General features: G+C 49.5%; 2 protein-coding genes across 3 annotated transcripts in view; one reads left to right on the forward strand and one right to left on the reverse strand.

The window, feature by feature from the left end:
- Positions 1-621, reverse strand: part of NETO2 (neuropilin and tolloid like 2) — a 35,277-nt gene extending 34,656 nt beyond the window's left edge. For both annotated transcript variants that reach the window (XM_053270961.1, XM_053270958.1), the window contains exon 1: positions 193-621. In XM_053270961.1, the coding sequence (XP_053126936.1) occupies positions 193-226 (34 nt within the window). In that variant the 5' untranslated portion in view covers positions 227-621. The remainder of the gene's footprint in view (positions 1-192) is intronic.
- LOC128334482 (uncharacterized) lies at positions 474-6,878 on the forward strand. Its single transcript, XM_053271347.1, has 4 exons — positions 474-513; positions 609-1,244; positions 3,584-3,727; positions 5,717-6,878. Exons 1-4 carry the CDS (start codon positions 474-476, stop codon positions 5,782-5,784), a joined length of 888 nt encoding a protein of 295 aa, XP_053127322.1. The 3' UTR covers positions 5,785-6,878.
- Positions 6,879-11,934: the final 5,056 nt, after the last annotated feature.

The following is an 11,934-nucleotide window of genomic DNA, read 5'->3' on the forward strand; positions in this document are numbered from 1 at the left end:
CTTTTCCTAAGACCCAGCAGTCGTGCAGTATCGATCTCTAAACCGCAGCCGGTCTCTCGTTATCTGTGATCTTTAAGCGCACAGCCCAGTTCCGAGACCGCAGTGGAGCCAGCCGGCCATGCGGGGTGCAGCTCGCCCCCCTCCCCGCCCCACAAGCCCCCCCCCCCCCGCCCCGGGAGGCTCCCCTCCTACCTTCCAGCACCGAGTAGACCTTCTCCAGAGCCATCTTCGCCTTCGCCTTCTCCCCGGCTCCGCCGCCCAGCGCTGCCGCCGCCGCCGCGCACCTGTGGCCCGGGTGGGGGGGAGGAGGAGGAGGAGGAGGCGGGGGCGCGCAGCCGCTCCGCGCGGGGGGCTCCTCCCGGGGGTGGCCGCCCACCCACCTCCTTCCCGCCGCCGCCGCCGCTCCTCGGGCTCCTCGCGGGCGCCCCGCTCACGTCGCCGCCGCCCCTGCGCCTCCGCCGCCGCGCCTGGCCATGGCTCGAGCCCGGCCGCGGCCCCTTCATGCCCCGCAGGGCGGGAAACTCACGGCCGCCTCCGCCGCCGCGTCCCACCGGGCAGGGAGCGGCGGCGGCGGCGGCGGGGCGGCGGCGTCCGCGTGGGTGGGTGAGCTCGCCGCCGCCTTCTCCTCCTCCTCCTCTCCGCGCCTCCTCCTCCTCCCTCCGGGCTGCTGCTGCTGCGGCTGGACCCTCTTCTTCTCCCCCGTCGCCACCGGCGGCGGCGGGGCTGCCCCTGCTCCGCCGCTCGGAGGGGCTTCTGGGTCGGAATCCCGCCTCAGTCACGCCCCGGCGGCCCCGCGCTTGCCCTGGAGGGAGAGGCGCCCGCCTCCGCCTCCGCCGCCGCCGCCTCACGGGGCTGCGTGTCGTCGTGTGAGCGGGGAGCGAGTTGGCCGAGCGCGAGCGCCGCCGCCGCCACCGCCTCTCCCCGCGTGGGCCGCCCACCGCCTCGCACACGCCCCGCGCGCCGCCGCCGCCGCCTCTCCCTCGGCTTCCTCTGCCGCCGTCCGGGGAGACGGGGCGGGGGGGTGACGACGAGGCAGTGGCGGCACCCGGGCGGGGAAGGGAGCCCGGAGGAGGGCGCGGGGGGCGCCGAGGGGCCCGTGGAGAATGCCGCGGTGGGGAGGGAAGAAAGGCGGGTTTCCAAAGCGTGGGGAAAGGCGATTAAAAAGCGGGGCAAAGCCACGCCGCCGCACCAGAAATGGAGAAGAAGCCCACCAGAACTCTGCCCAGGTGTGCCAGCCTACACAGGTGGGTCTGCTGGGCAGGCTGAGGTCTACCTGAGAGAGCATACACATAAGAAGTGGCAAAGCCAGCTAAATGTGTCCAGGTGAGCCAGCCTACACAGGTCTGCTGGGCAGGCTGAGGTCTACCTGAGAGAGCATACACATAAGAAGTGGCAAAGCCAGCTAAATGTGTCCAGGTGAGCCAGCCTACACAGGTCTGCTGGGCAGGCTGAGGTCTACCTGAGAGAGCATACACATAAGAAGTGGCAAAGCCAGCTAAATGTGTCCAGGTGAGCCAGCCTACACAGGTCTGCTGGGCAGGCTGAGGTCTACCTGAGAGAGCATACACATAAGAAGTGGCAAAGCCAGCTAAATGTGTCCAGGTGAGCCAGCCTACACAGGTCTGCTGGGCAGGCTGAGGTCTACCTGAGAGAGCATACACATAAGAAGTGGCAAAGCCAGCTAAATGTGTCCAGGTGAGCCAGCCTACACAGGTCTGCTGGGCAGGCTGAGGTCTACCTGAGAGAGCATACACATAAGAAGTGGCAAAGCCAGGTCTGCTGGGCAGCCTGAGGTCTACTTGAGCACAAGAGAGGGGAAAGCCCACTAGGACTGTCCAGGTGTGCCAGCCTACAGAGGTCTGCTGGGTGGGCAGCCTGGACAGGGCTACAGGAGACCTGTATAAGCTGCACAGTCTCTTTGAGCACCAGGGATGGAAAAGTCAGCTGAAACTGTCAAGGTGTGCTTGAGACTGTCAAGCCAGCCTACACAGGTCTACTTGAGCCCCAGAAATGGAAAAGCCCACTAAAACTGCCCAGGTGTGCCAGCCTACACAGGTCTACTGGGCAGCTTATACAGGGCTACTTGAGCATAAGAAGTGGCAAAGCCCGCTGAAACTGTCAAGGTCCGCAGCAGGTCTACTTGGCAACATTCCTCCTGGGCAGAGTCCACATCGATTTAGTCAGGCCTAAATCCCATTGAAATTAAGGAGGCTTCAGCCAAGAGTACAGACAGAGGGAACTTTTAAATTATTTCCTGGAGTTGGGGAGGAAAGACACTTTTGGGGGGAGAAAATACATTTTGGAGAATGAAGATATGGATTATTAGCCTTGGTGAGGTGGAGGGTCAGTAAAATGAGGGGGGAAATCCTCAAATGCTTGGCGCGGGGGGGGTCATCTCCGATTTAAGGTCGTCAATCAGAATTTCGTTAGTCCGCTAGTCATCTATGACTAATGTATTTCCCTACTGTGCCTTCTGTCTTCATTGGGGCTTACTCATAAGTAAGTGTGCATAGGGCTGCAGCCTAAAACACACATTTTTATCCTGCCCTTCCGCCAAAGCACTCATAGGGTTTCTTTCCCACTCCCTTCCCTCATTTTATCTTCAAAACAACCCTGTGAGGAAGGGTAGACAGAGAGAGAAAGAGAGTGAAGAAGATCATCCAGTAAGCTTCACAGAAGTGGGAACTTTGATCTAGGTCTCCCCAATCCGAGTCTAACATTTCAAACTGCTATATTGCTCCTCCTTAATGCTTAATGGACTTCTGTATTTTAGTGTTTTAAATTGTGAATTGCCTGGAGTGCAGTTCCCCTTAGAGGATGGGGCCATAGCTCAGTGGAAGAGCATCTGCATGCAGAAGGTCCCAGGTTCAGTCCTGGAATCTCCCGGTAGGAAAAGACTCTTCCCTGAAACCTTTGAATGTTGCTGCCAGTTGGTGTAGAATACTGAGCAAGATGGACCAAAGGCCAGACTCCGCGTAAGGCAGCTTCCTGTGTTCCGAGGGTGACTTTCTCTCACTATGGCCAGGCAACACACTGGGGCTAGAGGAAGGGCACAATTTCCATGCCCATTTGAGTCCCAACAACACCATGTTAATGTTGTTTATTAACATTGTTACTTCCTGACATTCAGGGTCTCGACCTTAGTGTTCCCCCACTATCCTCAGACCAGTGGTAGGAGGTAGGCTGAGAGGGACCCATGGCTGAGTAGAGATTTGAACTCGGGTCTCCTGGCTCTAAGTCCAACATTTGATCTTGTTATGCCATGTTGGCTGAGCTCACGATGTTTTAAGACAGTGAGCAGTAGCAGGGTAGGGAGGCGAGAGGAGAGTCATGTTCCTCTTCCCCCCTGGTGTCTGAAACTGACACTCTCCATCCCCTCTCTCCCTTCCCTTGTATTTCCGCATTCATTGCCTGTTGTCACTAACAGGCAGTCTCCCAAACTGCCTCAAGAAGCAAACAAGCGACCAAAGTGCCAGTCTGGGCGAGAGGAAAGCTGGGGAATCGTCCAGGAGAAAGCCACTGCTCTGATTCTAAACACGCAGATTTAATCAACGGGTTGTGTCTGGTTTCCTTCTGCTTGCAGGGAGCTGGGGCTACCTTTGGCCTTCCCAACCAGGCAGAGAAATCTGTGGCGGCAGCGATGGCGATGGCGACACAGCTTCCAAGCCACCCCCCCTGCGTGCCTCTTGCTGCATTTGCTCGATTATGTCCGTCCCGGAGAGGCCTGGCAAGTTAAAGTGATTGCACCTTTTATTGGATTAACTTCTCTCTCATCTTCTGGGGCTGGCAGGGCAAAAAACGCTCCGTAATGAACAGATTTATCTTGCTCTGGGCAGACGCGATTAGGCTTATCATGCAGGGCTAGTGCACCATTGATGCCCCTGTAAGACTGTATGAACAGTTGCTTTACAAACATTAGGAAAGTGCCCATCACCAGTTGGCAGATGAATGTGAGGTTTAGTTCCAGGCTGCACTTAATTTCTCACAAAAGAGATTCAGAGGCTCAAGTCTGCCTGCTCGCTGATCTGGCTTCCCTTGACCATGATGTGTGGAAGCTCTAATTATTCAGCCGTGAGGTTTTCATACGTTTCTGGCAGGGGCGTTAGGAACATCGAAAGCTGAACATTCGTCCTTCTAGCTCAATGTTGCCTGCCCCAAGCCTGTACAACCTAATGCAGTGTCCCCTCTAACAGGGATTCCCAAGAGGATGTTGACTACAACTCCTGGAATCTCCAGCTATAATGGCTTTGGCTTGGGGATTCTGGGAGTTGTAGTCAAAAACATCGGGGCATCCCTGTTAGAGGGAAGACCGAACCTAAGGCCCAGGGGCCAGGTGACTTTTTCTGCTGGCCCACAGGAAGAAAAGTCTGGCAGCAGCAAGAGCCATGAAACAGCAGCTCCTGTAGCAGCAGCAGCTCAATGCGTTTGTCTGCTTGAGACCAGATGTTCCTCACTCACCTTGCTAGGCCCACCCCTGGGTCAGAGCCCCAACACTGAAAACACTACCATTGAAATACCATGTCCTGGTGCTATTTAAACTCTGATTCTGGATACTTTTTGTACCAGGCAAGTTGTTAAAAAGAAATTGCCAAAATACTTAGGCAAGACATACATCTAAGCTGCCTGTCAGTGAATGGAGATGGATGTCATTCCAGTTACGAGATACTCACATCGCCCCATTGGTAAGGTCTAGCTTGCTTGTGTTGGGATGGGATCTGAGCTGTCAGTGACTGATCAAGAGAGGGATCCTGGGGTCGTGGTGGACAGCTCGTTGAAAGTGTCAACTCGATGTGCGGCAGCTGTGAAAAAGGCCAATTCCATGCTAGGGATCATTAGGAAGGGGATTGAAAATAAAACTGCTAATATTATAATGCCCTTATACAAAACTAAGGTGTGGCCACACCTGGAGTACTGCGTACAATTTTGGTCACCGCATCTAAAAAAGGACATTGTAGAACTGGAAAAGGTGCAGAAGAGGGCAACCAAGATGATCAGGGGCCTAGAGCACCTTTCTTATGAGGCAAGGCTACAACATAAGTGTTATGTGATCTCCCTCACATAACACTAGAACTAGGCGTCATCCCATGAAATTGATTGCCATGAAGTTTAGGACCAGCAAACGGAGGTACTTTTTCACACAACACATAATCAACTTGTGGAATTCTCTGCTACAAGATGTGGTGGCAGCCAACAACCTGGATGGCTTTAAGAGGGGCTTGGCTAACTTCATGGAGGAGAGGTCTATCAAAGGCTACTAGTCGGAGGGCTACAGGCCACCTCCAGCCTCAAAGGCAGGATGCCTCTGAGTACCAGTTGCAGGGGAGTAACAGCAGGAGAGAGGGCCTGCCTTTGGGCTTCTCAGAGGCATCTGGTGGGCCACTGTGTGAAACAGGATGCTGGACTAGATGGGCCTTGGGCCTGATCCAGCAGGGCTGTTCTTACATTCTTATGTTCCTTCTGGCTTCATGGCTCAGCATCAAGTCTACAGGTATCTGTTTTGTTTCACCCAGGAGGAGTCACAGTTTCTCCTTATCACAGTTTTGTGGGGCATGCATGCACTATTTCTAATAACTGAATTAATTCCCCCCCTCCCTTGCACTATCTCTTTGTGACACTGGAGCAAAACGTGTGTGTGTGTCTCTCTCTCTTGATACTTAACTCTGTGGATTTGCTGTGAATTTTATAACTTTCTCCTTCTCTGCTCTTTCCTATGCAGAAACACTTTGGTCACCTGCGGAATCCAGGAGACGGGAGAACAGCCTTTACATATTGAGAATGCCTTAACTTCTGAATTAATTTTAGGAAAAGCAGGTTAAAACTGTTTGCAGAAAGCATGCCCCCAAAGCCCTCCCCAACATTCTTTTGGGGGGTGGGTGGGATTATTTTACCTTTATGAGTAAATCAGCCCTCGCGTTGCTAGGTACTTAAAAGATCTGGGGCCTAGCTCCATAACCCCCCCCAGTAATTAATCTGTTTTTTGATGTCTCTAATATACAACACCTATGAAGAGAGCAGAGAGCTAGATGAAGCCAGGAGCTCTCTCCTGTGCTCTGTACAGGTGCCACTTCCATTCTGGGAGAGATCACAGAAGGAGGAAGGTGGCTGGTGGGGTTTAGGGCTCTGAGCCATTCATTGGGGGCCCATGGCACACCCCTAATGACACTCTGCTGCTGCCTCCACTGCACTGATGTGTGAATGAGGTTGTAACAATGATTTACCCCTGCAAATCTGTTAATATTTGTTAATATTGAGAGCCAGCGTGGTGTAGTGGCTAGAGTGCTGGACTAGAACCGGGGAGACCCGGGTTCAAATCCCCATTCAGCCATAATACTTTCTGGGTGACTTTGGGCCAGTCACTTCTCTTTCAGCCTAACCTACTTCACAGGGTTGTTGTGAGGAGAAACTTAAGTATGTAGTACACCGCTCTGGGCTCCTTGGAGGAAGAGCAGGATATAAAATATAAATGTAGAATAAATATATTTATACGTTGATAAATATTTACTATTTATAAATTCCCTCAAAGACATAGGTGCCGAATAAAATTAGAAATGAAACAGAGACACTGGCTGCAGACTTACAGTCTAGTTAGATTATATGTGATAATATGTATTTCAGACAAAACCTTTTTGAATATTAATTCTACAGTATGTGGGAATAATATATATTCTTGCTGGCATCCGTGGTGGGCAGCCGCGCTAATCCAAACTTCAGTGATCGACATTGCTTTGCAATTGGCATCTTTCAATATTTCATCTGTCAGGGTTCCAGTACTTAAGGCAGCAATTTGCAATCGAATTCAAAGAGCTAATAAATCTGTTCAATGTAAAATGTAAAGCGTGTAAATTAAATGGATACCTATAAAAGGCTACCTTTTTGGATCTATTTGAATGGCTGAGTTTATTCACTAGAGTTTCAACAACCATAGATTCTATTTCCTATACAATCTGTTAGTCCCGATGTATTTTAGTGATTTTAATTTATTATTGTATTGAAAGGTTAGCTATTCCTTGCTGAAAGAGAATAAAGGTCACTGCTATCCTTCATACTCTTGTTAAAGGTTTCCAGAGAGACAAAGGTGATATCTTGGATGGTGAAAAAGTGCAAGGTTTCAATTTGCACAGAATGCTTGAGAACCAATGAATGACTGCAAGTCAAAGAGGGGGATGGGGCTAGGAACTAATTTGGGTTGAACTGAAAACAGAAATATTGAAGGTGATACTTTTTGGTGCAGTAGATGGCACTATTTCCTCTGCTAGCCCCTTTCGGTCAGAACAGGATTCTGAGCATTGAAGATGCTGCATCAGTGCTGTAGGAATCGGGGTCATAAGCTTGGTGCTAATTGGCATTTTTCTTAGTACTTTTTTTTTTTTTTTTGGCTGTTTCTTCATAGGGTAAGCAAAGTCAGAGGATTTTCAAAACTCTTCGTTTCATTTTGTATTGCAAAACTGTTGTCCCGTTCCATTTGGGGGAGGGGACATGATTTGTAGGCAACATCTCCTAGTCAGAGATAACAGTGGTAATGAAGCTTAAATAAATGAAACAGACTGGCTGGGTTCACACACAGTTCAGCACCTCAGGTCTGCACAAGATATCCAGCCTGAGCAGTAGGGATGTGCGCGGAATCGGCTCGGAGGCCCTTACTGGGTTTCCAGACCGGTTTGAAAGATGGGCGGTTCAGGTGGTTCCAAGGTGGATCTTTTTAAGGATGGGGGGGGTGCTCTTTACCCCTCCCGCTGCATTTCCGCTGCTGGCGCTGCCTTTTAAAACAATCCGGTGGGGTGGCAGTGTACCGGTAGCGTGCGCATGTGCAATGGCAACTTCCTGTCTAAGGAGGCACTGGAGCAGCAAGGAGGTACACTGCTGCCTCACCGGACCGTTTAAAAAGGCAGCGCCAGCAGGGGAAATGTGGCGGGAGGGGTAAGAGCACCCTCCCCCATCCTTAAAGAGATCCCCCCCACCTTTGAACTGGCAGGCACCGGTTCCATGTACACCACTACTGAGCAGCACACACTGCCCCTACACCAGGAGAGGAGAGCTGGTCTTGTGGTAGCAAGCATGACTTGTCCCCTTAGCTAAGCAGGGTCCACCCTGGCTGCATATGAATGGGAGACTAGAAGTGTGAGCACTGTAAGATACTCCCCTCAGGGGATGAAGCCGCTCTGGGAAGAGCAGAAGGTTCCAAGTTCCCTCCCTGGTGGCATCTCCAAGATAGGGCTGAGAGAGATTCCTGCCTGCAACCTTGGAGAAGCCGCTGCCAGTCTGTGAAGACAATACTGAGCTAGATAGACCAATGGTCTGACTCAGTTTATGGCAGCTTCCTATGTACCGGAAGCAGGGATGGCCTGAGCTTGCCTTCCCTGGGCCGCAACACCTTGCCTCAACCCCAGGTGCCACGTTATGTGTGAACCCAGCCTATGCAGAAATTGTACTGCTTTGCAATCGGGACTTCAGTGCTTAAGCGTCTGCTGCTGATCTGGTGTCACTGTGTTTTTGATTGTGTAACTAGTACGGCAGTACAATTTCTTAAAGTATGTTTGCTACAACGGACTGTATTATTCCTGCAGTCAAAACCTGCTTCATCCCATTGTCTCGATGGTCAGCACACTTGGCGCCTAACAGAGAAGCCTGCAGAAAAGACAGAGATGCCAACCCAAAGGTAACCTGCAGGAAAAACAATGGAAAGGAGGCAAGGCAGAGGCCAGGGTGGTAAGGGATGGCTGCACCAAATGCAGTTGCACATACTTGGCCTTCGTTTCATGTGGGGAGGAGAACAAGCCTCGAGTCTAGCAACCCAAGGGCATTTTAATTTTGCTGAGCTGCACATGTTATTTACCACCTGTGAGGTCCGCTTTTTAGAATTCTGAAGGCTCACCCACCGCCAACAGCCAAAGCCGGAGGGGATAGCAGTCACACACACTGTGTAGGCCGAGCTGCTGCTAGCCGTCTCTCTCCTTCTGTTCTCTCTCCTCATCAGCAGGCCTTCCCTGCTTCTTCCCGAGGACTAGGGATAACTAACAAACTTAGTTGAGATGAGGAGAGGGATCACAGGAGGAGACCGGCAGTTGACGACGACTCCTCCAGCTAGCCCCTCTAACCACCTCTGCTTGTTGGCAATAGGTCTTCAGCATTCTCCATTTCACGTGGAAAATGTAGTGTGTAGCTAGAAACTGGGCAGGCTTAATTTGCGGGAGGGAGTCCTACAGGTATACAGGACTTAACCACAGTTGGTTGCCGGATGGCAACAGTTTGCAGCTAGAAACTATTTTTGTCTTTTGATTAATTTTATGCAAGGTGCCCTTGATATAATTTATAGAATCTGAGTAAACCTTGGGACTGTCAGTCGGTGAGGATTAAGGAGAACAATGTCTCTCCAGTGTAATTGCAGTGTCATTATTCACAAGAAAAGCCTCTAATATGCAGGTAAGAGACACGTATACATGGGCAAAATATAGACCTTCATCCCAGAAAATATAGACCTTCATCCCTGCCCCATTATGGTGGCTACTCATGTTTCTGAACTCAAGGGAAGAGTTGTCATTAAATATACCTATTTTATTTATAATAAATTCTTTGTCCATAACTGATGTGCTTTGTGTTTTTATCCCAGTGCACTGTATGATCAGCTTTATAGCCTTGGCTCAGGAACGCTCTGGGAATAAAACTACATGCCTTTTCAAGTGATGCTTCCTGCACCAAAAAGGAAAACTGATGAAGTTTTTGTGCCTCCTGAGTGGGTACACCTTCAGTTCAGCACTGTGATCTGGGTTGCATAGATCGGTCCACAATGGACTGAGTGCCCCTGCCTCAAAGCAGTGGGATCAATGCAATGGCTAAAAGATTTGATGTCTAAGGAGTTTTCAGGCAAGCAAGATAAGAAGGGGAAATGCCCAAAGGTAGTCCAGAGAAAGGCAATTTCATAAATCCAATTGTGATATATTGGTTAGTGTTGGACCAGTGAGACCTGAGTCTGAATCCCTGTTTAGTCATGAAAGTCACTGGGCGATTTTGGGCCAGCTACTTCTCTCTCAGCCTAACCTACCTCACAGGGTTTTTGTGAGGATAAGCCATGTAGCCATGAAGAAGAGCAGGATATTAGTGAAAAAAATTAAGTAGCTGAGAGGTCTAAACTACCTGTCCTATAATATAATTTGCTATGTTGAAATTGTAGCTGCCAGACAATTGTCCAGAGATCTTAAAAACCTCCAAGGGAGGTGGAATCTAGCAGCTGGTTTGCGGAGTACACAATTTCTATACAGAAGGTAAAGTTGGGTAGCAACTAACATCCAAGTCTACATGTGGGTTGTCATGTGTGACCATTAATGTATTGACTTTCTGCTGCATGAACCCATGTTGAGAAGCCAAAGGTGTCTCCCAATGATTTTATTCACCAGCACTACAATTCATATGTTTAGCTGATATAATTAGGGCTTTTCCACCACCCAGTTGCCTTAAAGAATGCTTGGATCTGCATTTTCCAACTATAGTAATGCTTCTCATCCTGCTGCTTGTGGAAGTGTGTTGCGACGATGAAGTGATGAAGCTTGTTCCTTACAGTTGTATGAGCAGAGCAATCCACGTAATTGTGAAACACTCGTTCTACTATATGCAGCCATCAAATACATCCCATGCATCTGTCAGCTTTAGAATTACTGTCTGTTAAAAAGCTGGCTTTTTCTGTTGCGGAACACTGTCTGGGCATAGCATCTAAAAGCTGTGAAGTTCAAAAATTATCCTTTCTATTGCACCATTTAGTTTTTTTTAGTGGGACCTTAGCTGGCATGATGCTGAAAGTTAGGCTATGTATCCTGTGGATCCAACAAACTATTCAGCATACATTTAAAAGGTGATAAACGATATATTTTAAAAAATCCCAATCACTATTTTTAAAAAAATGAACCACCAAAACTTGTTCTCTAGCAGTGAACATTATTAAGAGTTTTGGAAAGGTTGGCTTTTTGCATTTGGAATGTGGAATTTAGTCACCCTTTCCCTCTCCCCCAAATCAAACAAACTCCACCTTGAAGGAAGAGAAATGAGGCATTTCCTGCCTTTTTGTCTCAATAACTCAACTGAGAATCCATTAACAGAGAATCCCCATAATCATACCACCTCCTGTAGTTTTCTCTGTGCTACATTTTGAATGATGGGAAACACAAAATGGAGGAAATAATAGCTCAGTACAGATGTACTCAAGCCCACTAATGGCACAGTGGGGAAATGGCTTGAATACCAAGCCAGTGGTTGCTGGTTCAAATCCCCGCTGGTATGTTTCCCAGACTACGGGAAACCTATATCAGGAAGCGGTGATATAGGAAGATGCTGAGAGGCATAATCTCATACTGCGTGGGAGGAAGGCAGTGGTAAACCCCTCCTGTATTCTACCAAAGACAACCACAGGGCTCTGTGGTCACCAGGAGTTGACACCGACCCGACGGCACAACTTTACAGATGTACTCAAATGTAAATACAGTCCCTTTACATTTGGAGTATATGGCAGGGAAGAGTACTAGCCCCAAACCTATTGGGCAGCTGATAAGACTGTGACAGTGGTGCAGCATAAATAAAACCGATTTTGCCAGGGCTTGACCCGCACTCATGGGAAAGGCCTGTGACAATGGAAGAGAGGATGGCAGATGCAACAGTGTTATTTCTCACCTCTCTCTTGCTACGGCCCTATGAAGAGCCAAGGCTGGAGCAGCAGTAATGCAAAGGAAAGGAAAGGAAAAAGGCATGATTTGGACAGCGTCGGAGCTCAGTGGCAAATGGTTTGGCTCTCCCATCTCATATTTTCCCTTCGATCCTCCTCTGACAGCTCAGTGTCAGAATGGAAAGATTAATTCAATGTTTGCTTCAGCTAGTCATTCTGACAACACACAAATGTCATCCTGAAAGAAAGCACCATTTTAAAAACACATTTGTAAACTACGCCAAAAA

This window comes from Hemicordylus capensis, chromosome 9 (genome assembly GCF_027244095.1).
Source record: "Hemicordylus capensis ecotype Gifberg chromosome 9, rHemCap1.1.pri, whole genome shotgun sequence".
Classification (NCBI taxonomy): Eukaryota; Metazoa; Chordata; class Lepidosauria; order Squamata; family Cordylidae; genus Hemicordylus; species Hemicordylus capensis.